The sequence below is a fragment of the Hydra viridissima genome, unplaced genomic scaffold (assembly GCF_058129835.1).
Source record: "Hydra viridissima isolate aposymbiotic clone 2 unplaced genomic scaffold, HvirCarnegie_v1 scaffold_1, whole genome shotgun sequence".
NCBI lineage: Eukaryota > Metazoa > Cnidaria > Hydrozoa > Anthoathecata > Hydridae > Hydra > Hydra viridissima.
The window spans coordinates 30,033,076-30,057,875 of NW_028324300.1; the positions used below are offsets into that span (position 1 = coordinate 30,033,076).

Sequence of the window (24,800 nt, forward strand, 5' to 3'; positions counted from 1 at the left end):
TCGAATTTTATCCTCAAGAGATCCCGTGTTTTTAAATTTTCTTATAATTTCTCTAATGGCTGTCCTTGAATATTTTGTTTTTTTGGATAATTTGTCGTTGAGAATAACCTTCTTCATGAAGCACGATAATTTTTTTACGTTCCATTAATGGAATTTTACCCATTTTATTACTTAAATAACAATAAAAATAATAATACAAAAGAAAAAAAAAAAAACAACAACGTGAATTAGAAGTTTCGCTCTTAGAAAAACAAAAAATAATATTAAACACACAGTATCTATGCAATATCTTTGTAAACTGTACTATCATCTAATATGAAGCCTTCACAGCAATAAATAAACAAAAATGCAAGAGCAAACTAAAAACAAACGAGCTGATACGAATTGGGTTTAGATCAGCATACAATAAAAATAAACACGTTTGATATCTAAGTACAAAAATCTATGTAAAACTTTGACAAATATTGCTCTTGTTTGTTAAAATAGTGTTTAGTATTGTTTGAAGCTAGACATTACTTTATATAAAAAAATAATGGGAAGCTATTATTCAAAATCTGTTAAAAAAACATGAGTTTTAATAAGTGGGCTAAAACTTATTCACAGTACTGTATGTATTTTATATATATGTAGTTTATGAACTTCAAAAACATTTAAATGATATATTTATATTTTCAGCTCAATTAGAAGAAAATATTTCATCGAAACAAAAACTTTTCACAGTTCAAGCTAAAGATATTGATATCGGAATAAATTCAAAAGTAACTTATGGTATAATAGACAACTATAAAGGCGTTTTTTCTATCGATCCTGTTAGCGGTAACCTTTATGCTGTAAAACCTGTGGACTATGAAATTCATAAGTCTTTTACACTGAATATTTCTGCCTCCGATTGGAGGTTCACTACTTTTACTACTGCTAAGATTGATGTCATAAATCTCAATGATAATTCTCCTCAGTTTAAAAAGACAGAATATTCCTCTCGCATATCTGAGAATGAGCCTATAAATAAATTTGTTTTAGAAGCGAGCGCCATTGATTTAGATCCATTTGGAGAACTTAGTTACTCGATTATCACAACAGATCTTGGCTTACCATTTACTATTGAAAGCAAAACAGGACGTATAATAGTTTCAGACATTTTGGACAGAGAAAAAAGTGACAATTATTCATTCAAAGTTACTGCTTTTGATGGTGGAAATCCAAAAATGTTTAATGAAACCAATGTTTCGATAACGATATTAGATGTAAATGACAATCCCCCCAAGTTTGCAACATATTCTGAAGTTGTTTTTGTAAAAGAAAATCAACCAATAGGTACATTGGTATCAAAAATAAAAGCCTTCGATGATGATTTAGGGCAAAATGCCACTGTGCGTTATGAAGCTGTTTCCAACACCCGAGATCTTAATATTGATATTGTGACAGGAGAAATAAAAACATCACGAGTCTTTGACAGAGAAGCTGCTGAATCAAGTATTATATTTACTTATGTAGCATATGATCTTGGAGATCCAAAACTTGTTTCTGAAAATAGGTAAATTAAAAAAACCCTTCGCATGTCCCTTTGATAGCAATATATCATCATAATTAGATTCTTCTGTGATGCTCTTACAGCGTTTAAGATTTCTGAACATTAAATAAACTATCCGTCAAAATCTAGCAGAATTTTACTTTTTTATTTTATAATTGGAGATAAAAATGAATTTCTTATGAAATTGTTAAAAATGAAGTAAGAGTTGCTTTTTTATAGGACGATAACTCTCGATATCGAAGATGAAAATGATAATTCTCCAATGTGGTTAAAAAACTATTCTGTTTCTGTTCTTGAAGACCATGCAACTAATTCCCAAATTTTCGTTGTGGAGGCCATCGATATTGATCTAGGACAGAATGCGGTGGTAACATACTATATAAAAGAAAGTTCAACTTTCCAAATTGATCAATCCTCGGGTAAAGTTTTTTACTAACCTGTTATTGTTAGGTATCTGTTAAGTTAGGCATCCTCATTTATTTACCGTGATAATCATTTTCATTTAAACATTTTTAAGTTATATTTTTTCAGGTGCTATCTCATTAAAAACGAGTTTAGATAGAGAAACGATAAGTGCTTACAATCTGACAGTTTTTGCGCGTGATAATGGTTCAGTATCTCTTGAAAATTATACAACAGTTGCTATCACCGTTTTGGACGTGAACGACAATAACCCAGTTTTTATTGAGAGTAGTTTGCATGCACAGATCTCAGAGAATACTAAAGGTGAAAATGATTTAGTGTTGATTCAGGCTACGGATCAAGATATCGGAAGCAATGCGCAAATTATTTATTCTCTTCGTCATGATTTATTTTCTATTCACCCTATAACTGGGCAAGTTAAAGTCCTTCGTTCATTGGACCGCGAGGAAACAGATAAATATAACATTACAGTTGTTGCTAGAGACAAAGGGAATCCATCATTGGCTACAGAAGCTGTTTTAAAAGTTGATGTTTTGGATGTGGATGACAACTGTCCAGTATTTGCCTCTTCTTTTTACAAAGCAACTATTCAGGAGAACCTCCCGTTTGGAACACCGGTTTTGAATGTTTCAGCCACTGACTCAGATTTTGGTGAAAATGCACAATTAAATTACGGGATCATGGAAAGCAACGACCGTGGGGCGTTTACTATCGACGCTCATTCAGGCTGCATAACAGTGGCAAAGTCTGATAAAGTCGATCGAGAATTTTCTGAAGTATACCACCTTTTAGTTAAAGCGGGTTCCACATCTTGTGGTTTTTCATCAGGTGATACCGATACCGGTGATGGCGGAAAACCAGCTGAAAATAATTTTACGCTGGCATATGTAAGTATAACAATAACTGACTTAAACGATAATGCTCCTGTTATTCTTAATGATTATCAGAAAATTGATTACAAAAATATTACAACTGAGGAGATAATTATTGTAAACGCAACCGATAAAGATTTAGGAAAAGGAGGTGAGGTGAGTGCTTTATCATTTATTGGTAATATTTAAATTTATTTAAAAAAAAAAAATTTAATTTTATATATAAAGATGAAAATGATGTGTGTATGTGCGCTATACGAATCCACAGTTTTGATCCGATCCTCACCAAATTTTAAACACATGTCTACTTTCTCCCAGGGAAGTTTTTAAATTTAGACCACCCCAGTCTCCATATTCAAGGTACTGGAACCAAGTTCCAGCCCCTCCGACCTCCTTGCCCCCGGCGAAGAGGTGATTACATAGCTAATAGTTTTAATAGCTTTTACCGTTGAAAACCAAAAAACTGCAAATATGTGTTAGCGGTTTTTTATGACGATTTTTAGGGATATTTTTGGAAAAGTATACGGTGTAAATGAATGAGAAAATTTGTAAAGCAAGTTTTTTTTTGAAGAGAATATTGTGATTTATCGTTTAACAATATCGTTTTATCGATTATCGATAAATTTTATCGTTTTATCGTTTATATTTTATCGTTTTATCGATTTATCGTTTTACAATATTGATGTGTTTGTTGCGAAAAAGCTACATTACCACAGTGTGATTTAATTCCCAAAACATGACCACTTAGTTACACATGCATTTTTGATTGATATACCGTGGTGTGACCAAACAAAGTCCTATGGTTTAAGAAAGTCCTAATTTAAGAAATGACAAATTTTGTATATATAAAATAAACCTTTGGGGAAAATAATTTAGTTATTTTAACTAGATATCTAGTTAGTTAAAATAACTAAATTTTTTTCTCTAAATTTTTATTTTATATGTAAGAAATTTAATATTTCTTAAATTAGGATTGCCTTAGAGTATAGGACTTTGTTAGGGTCACACCACGGTAGTAAGGTCTTAATCTAAGAGCTGGAAAACCCGGCGCATTGCACGGGGAATTCCTACCAGTTCTTAATAAAATTCCTACCAGTTCTTAATAAAATTCCTACCAGTTCTTAATAAAAGCCATAACCTTTAGTAAAAGAATTCTCTGTAATAAAATAATCTAAGCGCTGAATACAAATGTTTTTATATCACTTGGTTGTAGGTTGAATTCCGAATTATTGGTGTTGATCAGAAGACTGTTTCAAATTATGTGGAGAATCACGTGCTTATAGAGGTGTCGGACAAAGGCGACACACCTTTAGCAACCAATGCCACTTTTATTGTTGTTAACATAATCGAATGTGATGTTATGTACTTTTCCATCGATGAAGTAGGTCGATTGACGGTAAATAGTTTGTGTTCCGTCGTCAATCGAAAATCTAACGAACCAGTTTTGGTTGGGAGTTTTGTCAATTTATCGTGCGTAGCAACTGGAAATTCTCCTGTTTTCTATCGATGGTCCAAAGATGGAAGTGTTGTTTCTGGGTGGTCTGAAGATCCTAACTTGTCATTGTCAGCAGTAAAACACGATTATGAAGGATTATACGCATGCATCGCATCGAACAAAGCTGGAGTTCTTCAGTCAAGTACAACAAAGCTGATTGTATACGGTGAGAGGAATTTGTAATGCTTTTGAATTGTTTTAAAATATATAGAGAAAATCATATAAAAGATTTTTTTCAACCAAAAAAAATCTTCTTGCAGCATGTTTTTCTATTCAAAATCCAGTTGTTTTTTTCTCTATGTTAAGTAGGGATAACGTATATCGGACCGAATTAACGTATATTAGCCGATTGGACCGAAATACTTGGTCTTTCATAAGTTGAGTAAAAAAATATGCATTTTGTGAATAACTCTGACACAGAATCATGAAAGTGATTTACACAATACGCAAGGTTCATTCTACTTGAAGTATGAAAACCATAGCTATGATATTGATGATAATCATTACAAATTTTCTCTTGAAATTTTGAGTTTGATCTGCTAACTCGGAAAAGCGAAAAACTTACTTTTGTTTCTAAAAAAACAAAAAATTTCATTTAAGAATTAAAAAGGAAAAATGTGACAACTTTGTATTTTTACAAGTTCAACCTGAAGCACTGAAAAAAAAAAAACGAGCAATAACCGGTTTCTAAATGTTTATTTTTTGTAAAAGTTCCTTCGTTATACATCTTAACCCATCATAAACCCATTTTATTCTTTCAATAGTTTATTAATAATGCTTACTTACTACAGAAAAACCTTCCATTGTGAAACAACCTACGAGCGTGACTGTTGGCGAAACGGAGCATGCTGTTTTCAAAATTCAAGCTTCAGCTGTCCCGGCTCCAAAATATCAATGGTACAAAAACGATTTGCCAATAAAAGGTGCTACCAAAGAGGATTTTATGTTAGAATCAACAATACCAGCAGATTCTGCGAAATATTTCTGTAAAATAACAAACGATGTAGGGGAGGTTCATTCAGAGAAAGTATATTTAACTGTTGTAAGTCGGGAAAGTTTGGTTGCACTGAATGTAAAAATATTAACTGAAAATAAGAAAAGTAATTGTTTCGATTTCTTCACAGAAGACTTTGAGGAGCAAGCCAAAATTGTGTTAAATCGTCCTATGATCGTGACAAACATCCAAAATATCGATGATAAAGCAAAGCTTTGTAATAGGACAGCTTGCAGCAAAAATCCTTGCCAAAATAAAGGTGTTTGCGAAGCTACAGACACCGGATTTCAATGTATTTGCACGTCCTCCTGGAAAGGTAAAACATGCGAGGAAAACATAAATGAGTGCGTCCAGGATTTTTTCGTCTGTTATGATGGAGTTTGCAACGATTTAAATGGTTCATTTAGCTGTGATTGCCCAGAAAAAATGTCTGGACATCGATGTCAGTATAATTCAACCGCATGCCAAAATAATACATGTCAAGGTGGAATTTGCGTTCCTTCTGAAAACAACCTGTTCAATTGTATTAATAACTCTGACGTGATAACTTTGATTGCAAAACCCATAGCTAATTGGAATGAATTGCAAACTCAATACGACTTAGAACTTTCGCTTAATCGTATTATAAAGACAACCGTTACGTCCGTATCAACACATAGCAATAGAATAAGAAAAGATACTTCAGTTGTAGATTTCGGGTTGTGCACTGTACATGTGACAGGTCATGTGCTGGAAAACAGTGAATCAAAAATTTCGTTCGTTCTCGATTGTTCAGTCGATCAGTTGAACAAGACCATTGAGTTCACTACCGATGTTGTAAAAGAATTGTGTTTGCAATTGCTTAACAGCGATGACGTGTTTAGTCAGTGCGGACGATTAGGAAATATGGAGAAGTCTAAAGTACCCACAGAGGCGCCCTTGAATGTGCTTGTCTATGCTGTAATAAAAGATAGTAGAAACAAGACGATCTCTGCGGACGAAACGATTAAAATCATGAAAGAGAAAAATTTTGCCAGCTTGTTAGCAAACTACCAAGTTACAAATTTTAGGAATGTTTACGAAAAGAAAAACGCTGAAGCTCAAAAAAGTCATCTTTCCGTCATCATTGCCAGCGCGACTTGTGCAGTCGTTCTTTTAATATTGATTGTTTTTTTTGTTTATCGCCGTCGCTCTCAAACGCAAGGTAATGACAAGCAGAGTTCTATTATGCACCAGAGATCTATGATGATCCACGATACTAGCACTTCAGTTCTTCTTCCTAGTTCTACATGCAAGAAAAATATGGCGTTTAACGACGATAATGATGACGTAAAAGATGGTTCAACATTTATGTTTGAAATGCCTTCTGATCTTATTTCAGGCAAAAAATGAGTTTTGTGTATATAATAACTTGTGTAATTAAAAATATCGATATTATTATTAGAAATACTAATATAAGATGAAATAAAAATAAAATCTGCGACTAATGGTCGGCGGAGTATTAGATATTTTATTTTTGTGCACATAGTAAAAGAATGAAAGGTTCTTGGTAATCAGTCTTTTTATGTTTCAAAAAACATAAAGTGATAGATCACGAAATTAATAACGAGTGACAACTGAAAAACGAGACTGGATTTAAAGACAGATATCTCTTATAAGGTATAACGTAAAACAAACAGGAAAAATATTTTAGAAAATATTTTTATTTTAGTTTCTATATAATCAGTTATTTTCAATTAAACCATTCTTTCTGACTATCAACTAAGGCCTGGTATAGACCGAGCTAAACTCTGTATGAGCTCAATATCAACTTTGTTAAGGTAATACTTGATTCTAGAGCGTAATTTTTTAAGATTTTCTGCATACCTATTATTCTTGAAGACAAGGCCTTTTAAGGTACTCCAAAAATTTTCGATAGGACGACATTGTGGCAAGTTTGCAGGGTTTTTCCGCTTTCTCAACAAAAAAGCACTTTTTTTCTTGTTTAATTATGTAAATACTGTTTTTGCATAGTGAATGGAATAAGTCTCTTTTAAATGCATTTATTTAAGTGGATTTCGTGATTTACAGCCAGTCCACTAGGGACAAAATAGGGCTGAGAAATCAAGTTTCAGAAAAAGCAATCCATAGAAGAAATTTTTTTAAAAACTTTTGTTTTATTCGGTATTTAACTGTAGTTGGAGTAGATTTTACATCGCTTGTATAAATTGCATCATTTCCATTGATACTGGAGTTATTTAACGTGAAATAAGATTCGTCATCAATGATCGGTTTACAATTTTTGAATTTGACACAATCGATTGCACTTAATTCTAGCAATTTCTTTTACAGTTCAGAACGTTTCGGAATTGTCTTTTTTTTTTCTTGGTTTAATTTTTGTCTTTTTTGTAATTTTTTACTAGTTTGTTGCTGAGTACAGTTGAATTTTTTAGCTGTATGATGAGAGACTCCGTCTTTATTGTCAAACGTAAGTTTGAGCCTTTTAATGTTTGTCTTGGTCATTTTTTTAGCCTTTCCTCAATTTCTTTGAACTCTTTGATAACCAGATTCACTTTCAGCACGTTTAATTATCTTGTAGATAGTATTTTTAGGTATATTCTCAGTTTTAAAGTGGTCGTAAGTGAACTTTTTACCAACATTTCTGTAATTTAAATAAAATTCATACACACGTTTTCTAATCTCCTCTTGCTTTGAACTTATGTTTATAACTTTATTCACTTTTCTATTGAAAAAAATAATAATAAAAAAAATAACAAAATATTTTCTAAAATACTTTTCCTTTTTGTTTTCCCTTGTAAGAGATATCTGTCTTTAAATAAAGTCTCGTTTTAGAAAAGTGAATTACAAAGTCGTCTTAGAGAAGTGAATTACAAGTGGTATTAACATCGAAAACATTGTTTATCGATGCATATAAAAAGTCAATGGGAAAAATGAAAGGGAGAGAAGACATTCCAGTTATTTCTAAGATAAATAATTAGAGAGTTCTTTATTGTTACATACTCCATCGAGACGTTGCATAAGGTGCAGTTAAAAGATGCTTCTTTATTGGTTTACCAATATCACGGAATAATAATCGCTTCAATGCTTCATGTCTGAGAAATCCAATGATATATATTAACTAGATGTCTAACTTCACAAATATTCCGGAAGAAATAGCGAAGCAAGTTCTTAAAGGTTTTAATGCCGGTAGCCGTTTTATTTAAACTGACAATACTTCATTTTTGTTTTGCTTTTATTTATAAATGTCGTCGAATGCAAGATGAGGAAACATTTGTCCCAATCGCAGCCTGAATGTCTTTGGCTTATTCACTGGAGGTTTTTCTCCAATTTCGCAGAGACACATTTTTTAAATACTTTATGTCATATTTTGTAAGCTTTGGAGGTCTTCCACTTCGAATTTTATTCTCAAGAGATCCCGTGTTTTTAAACTTTTTTATAATTTCTCTAATGGCTGTCCTTGAATATTTTGTTTTTTGGACAATTTGTCGTTGAGAATAACCTTCTTCATGAAGCACGATAATTTTTTTACGTTCCATTAATGGAATTTTACCCATTTTATTACTTAAATAACAATAAAAATAATAATACAAAAGAAAAAAAAAAAAAACAACAACGTGAATTAGAAGTTTCGCTCTTAGAAAAACAAAAAATAATATTAAACACACAGTATCTATGCAATATCTTTGTAAACTGTACTATCATCTAATATGAAGCCTTCACAGCAATAAATAAACAAAAATGCAAGAGCAAACTAAAAACAAACGAGCTGATACGAATTGGGTTTAGATCAGCATACAATAAAAATAAACACGTTTGATATCTAAGTACAAAAATCTATGTAAAACTTTGACAAATATTGCTCTTGTTTGTTAAAATAGTGTTTAGTATTGTTTGAAGCTAGACATTACTTTATATAAAAAAATAATGGGAAGCTATTATTCAAAATCTGTTAAAAAAACATGAGTTTTAATAAGTGGGCTAAAATTTATTCATAGTACTGTATATAATTGGAGAAATCACACTTCCGCTAAAAATTATCAATTTCGAAGGATTTAATTTTTTTCGTAATAAAAAACATTTAAATGGAGAATTTTCTACAAATGAAAATCGTTTCATTTATTATTAGGTTTTTAATCGATTTTATCCGAAAACCGAAAACCACGGTTTTTTGTCAAAACCAATAAAAGTAAAAGCTGTCGGTTTTCAAAAACGGTTTTTGCGGTTTTTTGTATAATTGCTTTTAATATTTATTTATTATAGAAAGGTATAAAAAATCCAATTTGTAAGTAATTCAATTTTTTTTTTAGATTGTTTATATTGCCTTTAAACGTATAAAAAAAATTTTAGGTAGTGTAGAACGGGGCACGTTGGCCCTAGGGGCAGGATGGCCCTTTTGAGTTAGTTCTCTGACTATGCCCTTCGGCCTGCTAGGAATCAAGGAGAGGGTCGGCAGTACTCCTCCCCTCATTCCTCAGAAGTATCACAGATGTTTGAGCACAGTTGGCAGTATTTGCTATGAATACAGAAATCACATCTTCATTACATTCAAATTTGTAAAAGCGCGTCGATGAAAGAATCAACGAAAATATTATGCAGTTGTTAAGGTGCCTAAAAGATTCCTCAGTTGTTCAATCAAAAAATACTTTAAATTGTGCTGGAAAACCTGTGTTTAGTGTTTTTGGATTTGCTTCTAATGATGAGGAATCACAACTAGCTGAAGCTCCATGTACAACATCTGAAAGTTCACCTGTTTCTCTAAAGAATGAATTAAACGCACTTCTCAACAAAGATAGCATTATACACTTGCCCAAATCTACTGATCAATTCAAATGGCTTAGGCAATAGTTTTTGCTGTGTCGAAATACAGGTAAGAGAACACAAAATCTTGAAAAGATTTACAATGCGGTTCTCTCTATAAAGCCCACGTTAACAGATGTTGAACGTGTTTTTTCGACCTGCACCAATTTCTGCACAAAAATCAGATCACGATTATCGAATATCAATATTATCGATATCAGATCACGATTATCAATATTATCGAATCATTAAAATCTTTAGTTTTCTTGAAATTCTTTTACAATAAATATAAGCCATTATAAGTTTTATGTTGGAATATAAACATAACGTCAAAACACTTCGTTTAAGTAACTTTTTTAATTAATAACTAAAGATAAACTTGGATAACTTTTATTGCATAACAAAAAGAACGGTTAACCGCGGTTTTTTAAAAAATTCAAACTGAAACCGCGGTTTTTTTTAAATGAGGTTTTTTGGAAACCCTAATTTATTGTGTATAAACAAATTTGAAAATTGTTAAATACAAAGTTCGATAAAAATGATCTGTTCTTCGAAAAATCCTCCTTTTTCCCTTGATGATCACTTTTACATAAAAGTGCCATGTTCTTCATTAACTTTTCAAGGATATCAATTTTAATCTCACTTCACGAAATTCGGCGCCCGTTCTATATAATTCAGCTTCTTCTTCTTTCTTTTTTGGCGAAAAAGCTTCAAATAGTGCTTAGGGTCGTTAATATTTTTAATTACAAGTTCTTTTTAAATGAAACGTTTCCTTGACGACAGTGCATTCTACTCTAAAGTCTTAGATAAGTCTCCCTTTTTCAGTGTTCTCTTGATTTTAATTAAATTAACAAAATGGTTTTCTGAAAATAACCCCAAATCATAACTTATCTACATCCATTGCAGAATATTATACTTCTGTATGTTCGTTTTTTTTGCGTCGACAAGCAAATACTATTGTCAGTTTTCGATCAATCAATCTTCGATTTCAAATGCTTTATTAAATCGTGTCTCCAGTGCTTTTTCTTCATTTTTAGTTGTAAATTTATTTTTTTTAGACAACTCTGCATAACTTCCCAGCAAACTCTCCGTGCTTGAACCATGCATGTTTTTCAATGGATTATGATTGGCACTAGCGGCACGGTGGTGCCGTTCATAATCCAACGCTTAACCATGATTGTTTTATGATCGTCACCACCGTGCCGATCTTGTCAATCTTAATCCAAGCTTGCGACGAAAAAAAAAGCTTTGTAATTGCGCATGCGTAATTTTTACAAAAAAATTTGACCTTCAACTTATCAAGTTTTAAGAGCCATTTTCTGAGAAAACCTGGCAATTCTCAAAAGTGATATCTTTCAATCATTCTCAATTTTACATATTGCATTGTTTGTAATATTAAAAAGATTCCTGTAAATTTTTTTTTTTAAATATTTCAAGTTCCTGAGTTATGGTCGGTCAAACTTTTGCCCTTTTAATACTTGGAAAGTCACTTTTGGGGTTTTATGATTTTTAAACTAAGATTAAAAGCAATGAGACCACTGCACCCTAAGTTTCTTTTCATATTATGGAAGTAGGGTAGACCGGGGGAATGCCGACACATTAATACAATTTGATTTTTATAATTTTTTCTAGGTTAGTTACAATTTTGGTGAAAGAATCTAAAGATTTGTCCTAATTTTCTGCATCAAATTAATATGTAATGTTTTAAAATTATTTACGTTACAAATGTTACATGAATGTTTTTCGTAATTTAGGCTCATTGTCGGTATTTCCCCAGCCACCGGGGTAATTGCGACACCACTTTGGGATAATACCGACATTAGTAATTAATAAGACAATTATTTTGCAAAACATCTTTTATTGTTACATAGAGTAAATAAACGTAGTATATAATTGATAATAACAAAGTAAGACAGGTTAACTCTTTGAGATACAAAAAAAACTTTTTTCAAATTGAAGATTAATGAGTAGGGCAAAAGTCACAAATATAGTTTTCAGGGAAATCATTACCGCTACAATCTGCATGCGTCCATTTTCCACAATAGACACAACGATACCAGAGTTCAGTTCTTTTTCCATATTCACCACATCTCAGTGTCCTTTGAAAATAAATCAATCCCGTCGTCAAGCTCGTCATCATCACATAGTCTAGTTTCATCAATATCTTCCTCAGAAGTTGATTCTTCAAAAGAAATTTGTCTACGACACCTCTTCTTCGTTGTTTTTCTTTTAGCTGCGGACTTGTTTTTAGGATGGGTGTTCATTTTAGTTTTCACGATTTTTCCAACATTACTAGACCTATTCTTCAAGAGTTTAAGTTTGACTTTAGGTATCACCTTAGGGTTGTCCATACGTTTTTCTAGTCTAAGTTTGGCTTTTACATTATTAATTTCTTTTTTCTTTTTAGCTTCTTCCAAAACTGCTTTCATAGGGGTACCTGTCATGATTATGGAGTGTTGCTTTCTGTTATTGCGATCATCTTTATTATCTGTTGACAAGGATAGAAGGGGTGACAAATATTCCAGAGTTTCTTTGAAACATGTTGGGCTTTGTAAGGGTTTTGGAAGTCTTTACTTTCTTAAGTTAAGCAAACAGGAAACAGTTACTGGCTCTAATGTTTCTAATAGTGCCATAAATCTAGTGTATAAAGGCAAAAAACTCTAAAATAGCTTTTTTTTTTATATAAAAAATCCGTTGCTAGGGGTGTTGCTTAGAAAAAATTATAACATCGTTACAAAACTTACAATGTTAGAGTATATGAAATATAATTTATTATAATGATTTGTATATATTCGGAATGTAGAATGTTTGAAATTTCAGAATTTGTAATTTTTGCCACTATGGGGTAATACCGACACCTGTCGGCATTGCCCCATGGTGGTGTATCGGCGTTCCCTGGTGGAACAAGTTGGCGGAAACCTCACCTTACCAACTACTGCTAGCTCCAAATCTTAAAACGGCTATGCCAAAATGTTGGTTTTAATATGTATTTTCTAGCTAACTAAGTGGTTTTTTAGTAATACTAACAATTAGAATCTTACCTCAGTTCATCCAGGAGGCAGTTTTAACATGGAAACTTCAAAAACTAGTTATTTATAGCGAAACAAGCAGAAGGCGCACTCGCATAAAACTCACTGAGCGTTTGTTTTAGTGTTGTCCGCCAGGTAGCATCACTATACAACAGCGCTTTAATCACAAAATACAACTACAGAGCAGGTTGTCGGATTTGCCTCGTGTGTCGGCATTTCCCCGGTCTACCCTATAGGTACAATTTTAAAAAAAAAAGTCAAAAAACCTGAGGACAACCCTTCCTTTGTCTAAAAATCATAAGCTGAAATCACACATTTTTGATATTGGGGCCTACTTTAAATACATTTATCTCGGAGCGTAAAAAAAGCCCGCGACTTCTTTTTTGAAAAAGTATCTCATTGTTATTTAAATGGTCTAAATAAACTGAGAGAATATTGTTAACAAAAAAACTTATGAGTCATCAAAGTGTCAAAAAAATGTTTCAACTAGAGTTTAAAAATTAGCCATTATGGGAAATGGAAACGGTCCCAAGATTGAATGCAAAGATTTTCTATTACTTCATATTACAATTTTTTTAATGCAAAAAAAAAAAATTAGGCGGTAGTATTAGTAATATTATATTACATTGTTGAAATAACTTTACGTCAAACGATGCTAAAACTGATTTTTTTTTTTTTTTTTTTATTTATACGATTGTGGACTTGAAAAAAGTTTTTTTTCCAGTAAACATTTTTAACTTGATGTTTATTGAACATAATAAATTATTGTTTCTTAATTTACAGTTATTCAGTATGGTTTATTAAGCATTTACTTCTGAATTATTCAGAACATAGAATGAGCACTTTATGCTAAATGTACTTTAAAAAAAAAAACACTTTGTTGCAAAAAATATGTCAGAGCAAGAGGTTGTTGTAAGAAATGCTCTTAGCGGCTGTAAAAAAAAAACCTGTTAGAATCATATAGTAGTGTAAAACGATTGTTGTTTAATTCCCTCAGTTTATATTGTATAATATCTAAGTTTTATGTTTTTAGGTGTTAAAGGCGTACCAAGAGACAGAATGGACAGAAAAGTCTCTTATAGAAAACTGAGGGTGCATATCACTTTCTGATAACGACTATATATGTCCTTACCATAGATTTAACTTTGGTAAGAATTTGTTTACAACCGTATTTCAACAACAACAAAATTTAATTACTAAACCTTTAAAATAAATATTTCAAATTTTGATTTTTGTTAAAATTCAAGGTATTGGCTGGGTTCCTCCAAGAAGATACTGTCATCCAATGCATGAACTAAGTGTTGGTAAAAAATCACCAGCTGTAGGAAGTATTTCAATAAATATGTCAACAAATGTTTCAAAACATTACAACAAAAATGTTCCTGTTGGTTCTGTATTTTGTCACAATCAATTGTTCTGTGTTTAATTGAACATGAAAAATTTACTAAGAAGTTACTTATGAAAGTTTTTGGGTGCTCCAAATACAAGATAGACCAGGCACGAAAAATGAAGAATGCTAACATAGGTATAACTATTCCTGTCGAAAAAGAAATTACGCGAAATCGACTAGACCAGAAAAAAGCTGAACATTTTCTTGATTTCATATTTAACAGCAGCCTTCTTCAAGATGTTGCATATGGAGTCACAAAAAATAAATTTGACTCAAACGATGTATATAAAATATCTCGTGCAGTTTTGACAGCTAAAATGACTCTTACAATTGCATTTTGTAATGAAGTTTTCAGAAGTGGAACTACTCTCCTTTATCGGAAAGCAGTTTGTGGCGAATACTTCATGCTGTTAAACCATCTCAACGAAAATGTTTAGTGGGACTGGATGATATTACTGCTACAGCTATGAATGGTTTCTCTATGTTGCAAGATTTATCTTTGAAGTACAAGAATAGAGAGCTGAGTAATTTATTTGAACGCAGCAAACAATATTACAAAACTAATTTAGAAACCTGTTACTATGGATATCTTAGAAACTTTTGTTCAGTTATTATGTAAAAAAGGAAAGTTAAATTTACTTTTTAGTAAAAATTTGACGTCAAAAAGTAAAAAACGGCAGTTAAAAGACAATACGAGTGCAAGTGTGCTAAACTTATGAGCGGCTTTTTTACACCGCTTTAAGTAGCGGTCTCTGCTTAAGTTAAAAATAGATGGTTAAAATAAAGTAATTTTTTTTCTATTTTTTTTTTTCTATATAAGGTTTGTTTTAATTAACTGTATATAAAAAAAATAGAAAAGGCATAAGAATTTTACCGCCTAAAAATTCAATTAAAAGAAGAAAAATGAAACTTAAATCAAATGTGTGCTAAATTTTTGAGCAGCATTGTATTCTGTTTGTTTACAAAAAGCGCTAATATTTGTTTGTTTAACCGAATAAATTAAAAAACGGAACAGATATAATGAAGGATTTGTGTTTTTCGTTTAGATTTCAAATTCACATTAAAAATGAAATGCAGCAGTACTTAGAGATGTGCTACAAGAATATTTTCATAACAAAAAATGTTTTTTAGAGTAAAAGGAACAATATTCGATGCAGCTAGTAGCAGAATTACCTGTTTTGAAAATTTGTTTGATATTGTGGCCAACCATATATATATATATATATATATATATATATATATATATATATATATATATATATATATATATATATATATATATATAGCACACATTTGATTTAAGTTTCATTTTTCTTCTTTTAATTGAATTTTTAGGCGGTAAAATTCTTATGCCTTTTCTATTTTTTTTATATACAGTTAATTAAAACAAACCTTATATAGAAAAAAAAAAATAGAAAAAAAATTACTTTATTTTAACCATCTATTTTTAACTTAAGCAGAGACCGCTACTTAAAGCGGTGTAAAAAAGCCGCTCATAAGTTTAGCACACTTGCACTCGTATTGTCTTTTAACTGCCGTTTTTTACTTTTTGACGTCAAATTTTTACTAAAAAGTAAATTTAACTTTCCTTTTTTACATAATAACTGAACAAAAGTTTCTAAGATATCCATAGTAACAGGTTTCTAAATTAGTTTTGCAATATTGTTTGCTGCGTTCAAATAAATTACTCAGCTCTCTATTCTTGTACTTCAAAGATAAATCTTGACTACCACCCTAATATATATATATATATATATATATATATATATATATATATATATATATATATTAGGGTGGTAGTCAAAAATTAAATGTTCAGATTTTGTCTGGGACAACCTCTAGTCCTGTTCCTATTGATCTCATGAACTCATGTGCAAAATTTCATAAAAATATTCTTTCATTAAAGGGTGCCACATGCCAACTGATAAAACCACATGTACGCGATAGAAAAGATAGCCGTGTAAATTAATGTGTTGTTGAATATTATTGAAATCTTTAAATAAATTTTTTTATCTGTAAATCCATTTTGAACACAACCAGATGTCTTTTCAATGAGGTGTACTCTTTATGTTTTTTTTGAGAATCTGACCAGTTGTTAAATTTATCAACTAATTAATGTTCTGTATATGAAAAATATTTATAAATTTCCAAATACAGATAAAAAAAACAGAAATTTTACTTCATAGCATTTTTAGAAATTTGTTACATTCAAATAGTTAAATTTTTATAGTGCTTAAATATTAATTACTTAGCTGCAGCCCACTTACTTATTTTTTCTATCCCAGAATTCCTTGTAATTTGCCACCCATATTATTATATATATATATATATATATATATATATATATATATATATATATATATATATATATATATATATATATATATATATATATAATAATGATAATAATAATAATAATAATAATAATAATAATAATAATAATAATAATTATTATTATTATTATTATTATTATTATTATTATTATTATTATTATTATTATTATTATTATTATTATTATTATTATTATTATTATTATTATTATTATTATTATTAGTTGAAATTGCTTGGTGTAATTGGTGGGAGCAATTTAAAATCGACCACATAACATCATGAGTGAACTAGTATGTCATGACCACATAACATCATGAGTGAACTAGTATGACCTTGCACTAAAAATGAATTGGCAATACAAATATAAAATTAAAATCGCCTTAAGAAAAGTAAAACAAATTCCTGGCATTGTCAACAGTAAGTACTATAATTGACATTTATTTTGAGTTAATTAAGTGGATCACATCTAACTATCTTGTTTTAATTTTAACAGTTGCATTCGAAATTATGAGAAAGGTGCAAGTAGTGCAGGTGTTGAGAGGTGTATCAAATGCTGCCTGATTTAAGCTCAAGATAGAAATAATGGTCATGCAAAAGCATTGGATTGGTTCTGTACAATTAGATGGCAATTAATTTTTGTGTTTATTCAGTAACCCAGTGGGCACACGGACGACTTTAAAACGTCTTAAATACGTCCCATCGGGACGTCTTTATTTTGTTTGGTTTGGAAATACAGAAAGACGTCCTGCGTGGAACGTCTTAAAGACATCCTTTGAGAAACGTAAAAAAGACGTCCCGATCGGACGTACAAAATTGGTTCAGTTTGGAAATACGGAAAAACGTTATAGATGGAACGCCGAAAAGACGTCTTATTCGTTTTTATTTTAATATAATTTTTAGTTTAAATATTAACTCTAAATTATTTTTTCTAAAAACATTTTTTCTTAATTATATAAATTAAACAAATTTAATTAAACTACCATATTCAATTTGAATAGAAGCAGAAAAGTTCGAATTCAACACACAAATTAGTAAAGTAAAATTTATTTACAGAAAACTATTTACAAAAAATGGTTTCCCAGTGGGCACACGGACGACTTTAAGACGTCTTAAATACGTCCCATCGGGACGTCTTTATTTTGTTTGGTTTGGAAATACAGAAAGACGTCCTGCGTGGAACGTCTTAAAGACATCCTTTGAGAAACGTAAAAAAGACGTCCCGATCGGACGTACAAAATTGGTTCAGTTTGGAAATACGGAAAAACGTTATAGATGGAACGCCGAAAAGACGTCTTATTCGTTTTTATTTTAATATAATTTTTAGTTTAAATATTAACTCTAAATTATTTTTTCTAAAAACATTTTTTCTTAATTATATAAATTAAACAAATTTAATTAAACTACCATATTCATTTTGAATAGAAGCAGAAAAGTTCGAATTCAACACACAAATTAGTAAAGTAAAATTTATTTACAGAAAACTATTTACAAAAAATGGTTTGATGCTACGAATGCTGTGAATCATCACTTCCACAAAAATCATTAACATCATCGTTGTTACCAGACAAGACGGAAGAACAATTTCTTCCGCCACCATTTTTTCGATCTGGAGCACGTTTTAGAATGTTTCCAACAATCGAATGAACTTCATTCTCTGTTAAAGCATTCGGGGCACAGCCTAAGAAATGAGTTATAATATTAGTAAAATTGAATTTATGCAACAAACTCTTTTTAATCTGTTAATGTATAACTCAGATGATTTTTGTGCGTATGTAGTATAAATTGAAAGAACAATCTGTATAAAGCACTTCAGAAATTATAAGCATAAGAAAATTTTATATAATAATAAAAATATATTATTATATAAAAATATATAATAACAAAAAAATATAATATATTAACAAAAAATACCTACAATTATCTTCATTAAATTTGTTTTTCGAAAACTCTCTTTTTTGGTACCAGCCAAGTTAAATAAACTCATCAGTTTATTTGACATCAATCTAAATAAATAAATGATAAAAATAAAAACCAAACCCAATCATAAGCAGTTTAAAAATTATGGACACCAGTTTTAAAACTACATTCTACTAATATGCATCAAACATGCAATGATCTTAGAGATTAGGAATAGTTAGTGTATCTGATAGGGTGAGTCAGGGAGGGTGGTTTAGGGATGTAGAGCATAAAGATGCAGATAATTGGTAATCAGCATGTAGAGAGTTAGAAGATTTAGGAGGTATAGAAGTGAAAACATGAAAAAAAAAATTGGAGAGAGTGCGTTACAGATGACATGAAAAAGCAAACACATACTTAACAAGCATTGCTTTCACAGTTGCATAACTGGAATTACCACCAACATTTGATAATTGACGCTTCTAAAAATAATGAATAGTGCAAATAATTAACATTTTGTTCATAACTTAAATGTTGTAGCTACTAGTCATACTAGTTCTAAATGACAAAGCTGGTTACCAAATCCGAGAAAATAGGTCAACAGGTAAAACCATGATTATACATGATTTAATCATCATTTCTTGTTTAAGGCTTTTAATTTATTTTTTAGAAAAGTACTACTTCTTACTATATTCTTTTCTACTTCTTTATCTGATAAAGAGGAGTCAAATTTTTTGAACTCTTCTAGCGTGTCATCTGCTCTTAATATATTTTTAATGCCCTCCATTTCATCACGAATGCCTGTTAGTAGATGGAGGAGCACTTTGTATTGAAATCCTGAAAATTAAATAAAAGTGGTTATGAAAAACTTTAAAAGTATAGTAAAGACAATATACTTTGAAAATTAACATATTTACATACTTCCTTCTTCTAAAGGGAATTTTGCATTATTTGACTTTTTTTTTGAATTTTCTATTTGAGAACTATCTGATTTTAAACTAACATCAGTTGGACTTAACTTCCTCATGGGTGCTTTTTGGGATACTGAAAAAGTAAAGCAAATTGTGTGAATATAGATAAATTATAAAAGATGATTCTTCTCATAGTCAAGAAAAAAAAAAAAAAAAGAAGCTGCATAAAACATACCAAGAAATTACAGTACAAAACAGATAAATTTGTAGTTTATAAACAAGAGTTAAAAATATAAACATGTTTATGTTTACAAATGGTTATTAAATGACAACTATAACATAATTTATGACAAATATAGAATATGAACTTACTTATTTTAGCTAATGAAGACTTTAAAGGAACATTCATGTTTTCTAGTATTGTTTTTTTTTTATTATAATTTTGAGGGTCTGTCTGGGGTCACTAACAGCCTTTTAACAGCATGTGACTTAAAGATATTTGATAAGCATCTGAAGTTTGTTATGTCAGGATATGTTATTAAAACAGAATTTAATCCAACAAAAATATTAGTTTTAAAAGTTGACACAAAAATAACAATCAAGTTTCACATGTATATATATATATATATATATATATATATATATATATATATATATATATATATATATATATAAAATAACTTTGCAAACATATAATTTTTTTTAACAACATACAGTTTAGATCAGGTCTTGGTATTAACATTTTCTTTTTCTTGGTCTTTTTTTTGTTGGGATCTTTTTTTTCAAGCACCTCATTTTCAATTTCATTTGAAGTGGTAAACTCAAAATTTTCGCATAACTCTCTTTCATCTTTTAATAAAATTTTAAAAAGTATTAACACACCAAACATAAGATGCCTATCAAAAAACTTTTAATTTAACTATACAAACACATACTATTTACCATATCTAACTTTCTCTTTTAACTTAACAAACTTGTGCCATGATGGATCAGGTGGAGTCAGTTTTTTGTATGCTCTGAGGACATTTCCTCCTGACGGCCAATATATATAATCTTCATCTACCCAGACTGACAATATAACACCTTCCTCTTCCAAATTTTCTTCCACCCAAACTGCTCTGCACCAAGCCATTTTTATTAAATTTTTCAAGGTGTTTTCTAAAAAATATACTTTTTATGAAATAAACAAATGAAAAGAGCAAGACTATTTCTTTGAAAACGATAAAACAAATATCATAACATAGAATTTAGAAATATTATTATCTGACATTTACAATCAAATGAAACATTTAAAATGGGCTAAGTTCATTCATTGCTAATGACACGCTTGAATTAAAAAACAACACAGTAAAGATTTATTTAAGGAAAATCACCCTCTTTCTATTTCATGCAAAACAAGAAATATTGCTAATCCACGTTGTTCCGGTAAGCATACACATTTCCTAATAAAACAAGCTCTATAAAGGATCTTACTCTTCAATTTTACATTGCTTCGATGTGGAAGTAACACTATGTTTAGATATGAAGACTGAATTGGCGTATTAAACACATCTTCCAAGTGCCTAATTTTTACAACATCACATAAAAAAGAATCATCTGATATGATTTCTTTAACAAATGTAATTCTGTTGTTTTTAAGAAGAAAGCAATTATCTTTTCCTCCACTAGATATCTTGGTTGAGAGGTTTTTTTTTGTTAGAAACCCAAATGAACTTTCCCATTGAGTTTGTCTTTTTACAATTTGTGCAACTGGATTAGAAGAACCTTTTACAGCTTTCTATACACGCTGAAGAAAACTTTCATAAGGAAAACATGATATTGTGTTTAATGAAATATTATAGTTTAAACAATCATCAGGCAAATGTAATAGATTATGAATATTGTACACTGTAAATGTATTTCCATAGATATATTTGCAATTATAAACGAACTGTGTTATTAAACTCCTTGCATAACCAATATACTGCATGCGAAAGTTATCATCAGACTGTAACATAATACTTATTGCAATGCTTAATGCCAAGAAATGTTTGTATGAATCTTTAGATAAAATACATCGTAGAACAACTGGACCGGTATACAAAAGAAATTGACGAAATTCAGTTGCCTTCCATCGATCAAAGTCATTGAGACTCCGTGGCTGACGTACAAATTCACTTGGCATGTGTCCATTTAATGATAGGAGACAGCTTGAAATTTCTTCAAATTGATGAGCAGCTATTTTACCACCAGGACCTATTTTCCAATAATTCAATAACCTAAGGACAACACCTAAACATACAAGATGCATGTAGTCCAAAGGGAAATTGTTGATCATATCTAAATTAATCAAAACTAAAGGAGATATAGATGTTTGATGGTGATTATATCCAAAATTTTTAAATGTTATGTTTTCCCTTAGAGGATAATCAATCTCATCATTAAAAACAACACGACCTTCATGTGTTCCATGAATACAACATCTTTCACAAGAGTCATAACCAGTGTGGGATATGATACATTTCAAAAACTCTCTGGCAGGGGCATCACACAAGAAACACTTAACCTTTACATCATATTGGTTACCATTGATTGATAAACTATGTTCCATCAACTCAATTAACTCTGCAACAAAGTCCTCTAAATAATCATTAATTGAATCAGGTTTTTTGTTTCCACAATACAATACAACAACAAATATATCAAAGTCACCAAAAGAAGCTAAAACTGGCCACAACTGTGTACTGCTTGACTTATACAATGGCAAACCATCAATGCTAAAACACAATGCAATGCATCTTTCAGTGAAATTGTGATGCAAAAATATTGTTTCTAAACTTTTTTTAATACCTAAATAGGTATATGTACCTCCACATTTTTGTATAATATTAACTTTCCTTGGAGTTTGCAAAAGTGTTCTGGCATCTTTTGGAAGTTCAAGCCCCTCTTCACAAAGTATATTAAGAAGCTCATTGACAGAAGCTCTAGTCCATCTGTTACGAATGGAGCAAGCAGTAAGTTTTTGGCAAAGGCTATAATTAGAATCATCAAATTTAGTATCATCATCATTGTCAATGTGGCTCAAGACAGGTAAATCAGATTCATATGATTCATCAGTATCTGAAAGAGTATATGAATCATTATTACTGCTGCTATCAGATTCACGAAGAATGCAACTGCTATTTGAATGGTCAGAGAGATTTAATTCAGCACAGACTAGATTTTCATGTTTTTCAATTTCAAAAGTTTCATCATAATTAAAATCTAGTAATCCAAGCACTTTTTTATTTGTAGTTTTCCATTTTTTTACATAAGCTGCCATTATCATAATATTAGTTGTGCTTTTTAAAAAAATGACTGACACTTTTGTAAAATAAATACTTTTATTAACTAAAAAACACATAATACTTAATATATATTAATCAGTTACAGTCTTATTAAGTCATCATTTACTATCCAAGTTAGTTTTAGTTAATGCACTATTCCATGTCGATCAAAGTAAATCAAATTAAATCAAATTGAAAAAATTTTTATTAGTTATTAAAATTAGTTATAGAAACTAATCTTGAGCTTGTTATATAATATAAATAATATTAAAAACTTTACATGTAAGTAAAAACTAAAATAAGAATCATATTGATATTAATAATAATAACAACAACCATAATATAGTACCAGTGTATAGGTTATACACTATTATTTTTTACAGTAAATAAAATTTAAGTGGTATGTTTCTTTATATGTTATCTTTTTATGTTACCAAATAGTTAACTAAATAGTAATTGAAAAATCTTCGACGAGTTCACAATTACTATTTAGGTAACTGTTAGGAAACATAAAAAGGTAGCATATAAATTTAAAAAAAAAATACTCGGATCCAAGTATAAGAATCGCCATTTTTGAAATCCATGCTTTTACGCACTTGCAGCCGCGAAAAAGCCGTTTATAAAACGTTCAAAGAAGGTCGTGAAAAGTAATAGCGATCAATTTATTTATTTCGTTACATTTTCGGGACGGACAAGAAAAAGACGTTCATAAGACGCTTTGTTAAGGTTCAGATTGTCTTTAAATCGAGAGGACGTGAAATGAACGTACATAAGACGTCTTTATTCCGCCGTGTGCCCACTGGGAAGTGCTCCAAAATTTAGAAAACTCATACCATTATTCAGTAGTGTAGTTGTAAATTTAGTACATTAATTTATGAGAATTTAACAAGGGGAGGAATTTATAAGAATATAACAAGGGGAGCTCTCTATTTTATTTTTTATTGAACTGCGCCCAGAACTCCTTATGACTACACCACTGCCATTAGTTTATTATGGTTTTCCATATGCTTTTATATAATATTATTTTATGAATTGTTTAAAACATGCTTAACTAATACCTAAAAATTTCCTTTATGGAAAGCTTATCTCCTCCTGTCTTTTTTTTCTTTTCAAGGAATGTAAATTTGTTTAATTCGTTTATTTGGTAGAAACGATGTAAAGTTGATCATACAATACTATGAGTGCGCAAGTTTTTAAAAAGTAAGTATAGTACTTCAATATGTATTTATTTGGTTGTAATTATGTGATGAATGATTTAAATATCAGGCAACCAAAAAAAGTTCGTGCGGTTTATCCTAATTGCCTATTTCTAAGAAATGTATTAAGAAAGCTGGTTGTGGTGGTGGTGGTGGGGGGGGGGGGGGGATGATTTTGCATATAAATTAAAGCTTGTTTTAAGGAGAATCAATCAGTGTGTTTCATAAGTTTTATTAGTGCGTTTTAAATTTAAAAGTCTTAAATGGAGTATGGCTGTGTCAGATGCGATAATTCGCGCCTGTTTACTATATAAGTTCAAACTTGGAACCAAAGCTGCAGAAGCTTGTCGTAAGATATGCGCTGCTTTTGGGGAAGGTACCATAGCAGAACGGACGGGTCAAAAGTGGTTTAAAAAATTTTCTTCTGGAAATAAAAACCTTGAAGATGAACCAAGATCCGGAAGACCATCCATCGTAAACAACGAGGATATCAAGCTGGCAATCGAGCAGGACTCCAGTCAAACATGTCAGGACCTTGCTTAAGATTTAATGAAACTATTCGTTTACATTTGCACCAACTAGGAAAACGTTGGAAGTTGAGTAAATGGGTACCTTATGAGTTGAGTGAAACAAACAAGCTACAGCGCTTAA

General features: G+C 30.5%; 2 protein-coding genes and 1 pseudogene across 9 annotated transcripts in view; 2 read left to right on the plus strand and 1 right to left on the minus strand.

The window, feature by feature from the left end:
• LOC145192143 (protocadherin Fat 4-like) overlaps positions 1 to 6,798 on the plus strand; it is a 41,397-nt gene extending 34,599 nt beyond the window's left edge. The window contains exons 27-31 of the mRNA XM_090073485.1: positions 676 to 1,534; positions 1,751 to 1,950; positions 2,063 to 2,982; positions 4,040 to 4,487; positions 5,113 to 6,798. Coding sequence (XP_089929611.1) covers positions 676 to 1,534; positions 1,751 to 1,950; positions 2,063 to 2,982; positions 4,040 to 4,487; positions 5,113 to 6,686 — 4,001 coding nt within the window. The 3' untranslated portion in view covers positions 6,687 to 6,798. The remainder of the gene's footprint in view (positions 1 to 675; positions 1,535 to 1,750; positions 1,951 to 2,062; positions 2,983 to 4,039; positions 4,488 to 5,112) is intronic.
• A 7,005-nt stretch (positions 6,799 to 13,803) lies between these two features.
• LOC149894423 (uncharacterized) lies at positions 13,804 to 15,296 on the plus strand (annotated as a pseudogene). Its single transcript, XR_016445135.1, has 2 exons — positions 13,804 to 14,268; positions 14,368 to 15,296. The product of XR_016445135.1 is annotated as an uncharacterized LOC149894423 (transcript).
• Positions 15,297 to 18,232: 2,936 nt separating this feature from the next.
• On the minus strand, positions 18,233 to 23,135 carry LOC149894424 (uncharacterized). Of its 7 annotated transcripts, none has more exons than XM_090069841.1 (8): positions 22,496 to 23,134; positions 20,591 to 20,806; positions 20,363 to 20,497; positions 19,659 to 19,781; positions 19,426 to 19,574; positions 19,155 to 19,219; positions 18,753 to 18,844; positions 18,237 to 18,519 (listed from the first exon to the last, which is right to left on the minus strand). In XM_090069841.1, exons 1-8 carry the CDS (start codon positions 23,028 to 23,030, stop codon positions 18,347 to 18,349), a joined length of 1,488 nt encoding a protein of 495 aa, XP_089925967.1. In that variant the 5' UTR covers positions 23,031 to 23,134; the 3' UTR covers positions 18,237 to 18,346. The 7 variants fall into 7 exon arrangements, 5 of the variants coding, with proteins under 5 accessions (XP_089925995.1, XP_089925967.1, XP_089925990.1 ...); XM_090069864.1 differs by lacking the exon at positions 22,496 to 23,134 and adding an exon at positions 21,022 to 21,424; XM_090069855.1 differs by having other exon boundaries at positions 18,355 to 18,519; positions 18,757 to 18,844; positions 22,496 to 23,129.
• Positions 23,136 to 24,800: the final 1,665 nt, after the last annotated feature.

Excerpts from the sequence above, each read along its gene's own strand:
- LOC149894424 (XM_090069841.1), bottom strand. The coding sequence starts at position 23,030 with ATGTGTTTTTTAGTTAATAAAAGTATTTATTTTACAAAAGTGTCAGTC. Across the intron at positions 20,498-20,590 it reads AAAAGAGAAAGTTAGATATG|ATGAAAGAGAGTTATGCGAA; the intron begins GTAAATAGTATG and ends TTTTATTAAAAG. Across the intron at positions 19,220-19,425 it reads AAGAAGTAGAAAAGAATATA|AAGCGTCAATTATCAAATGT; the intron begins GTAAGAAGTAGT and ends CATTATTTTTAG.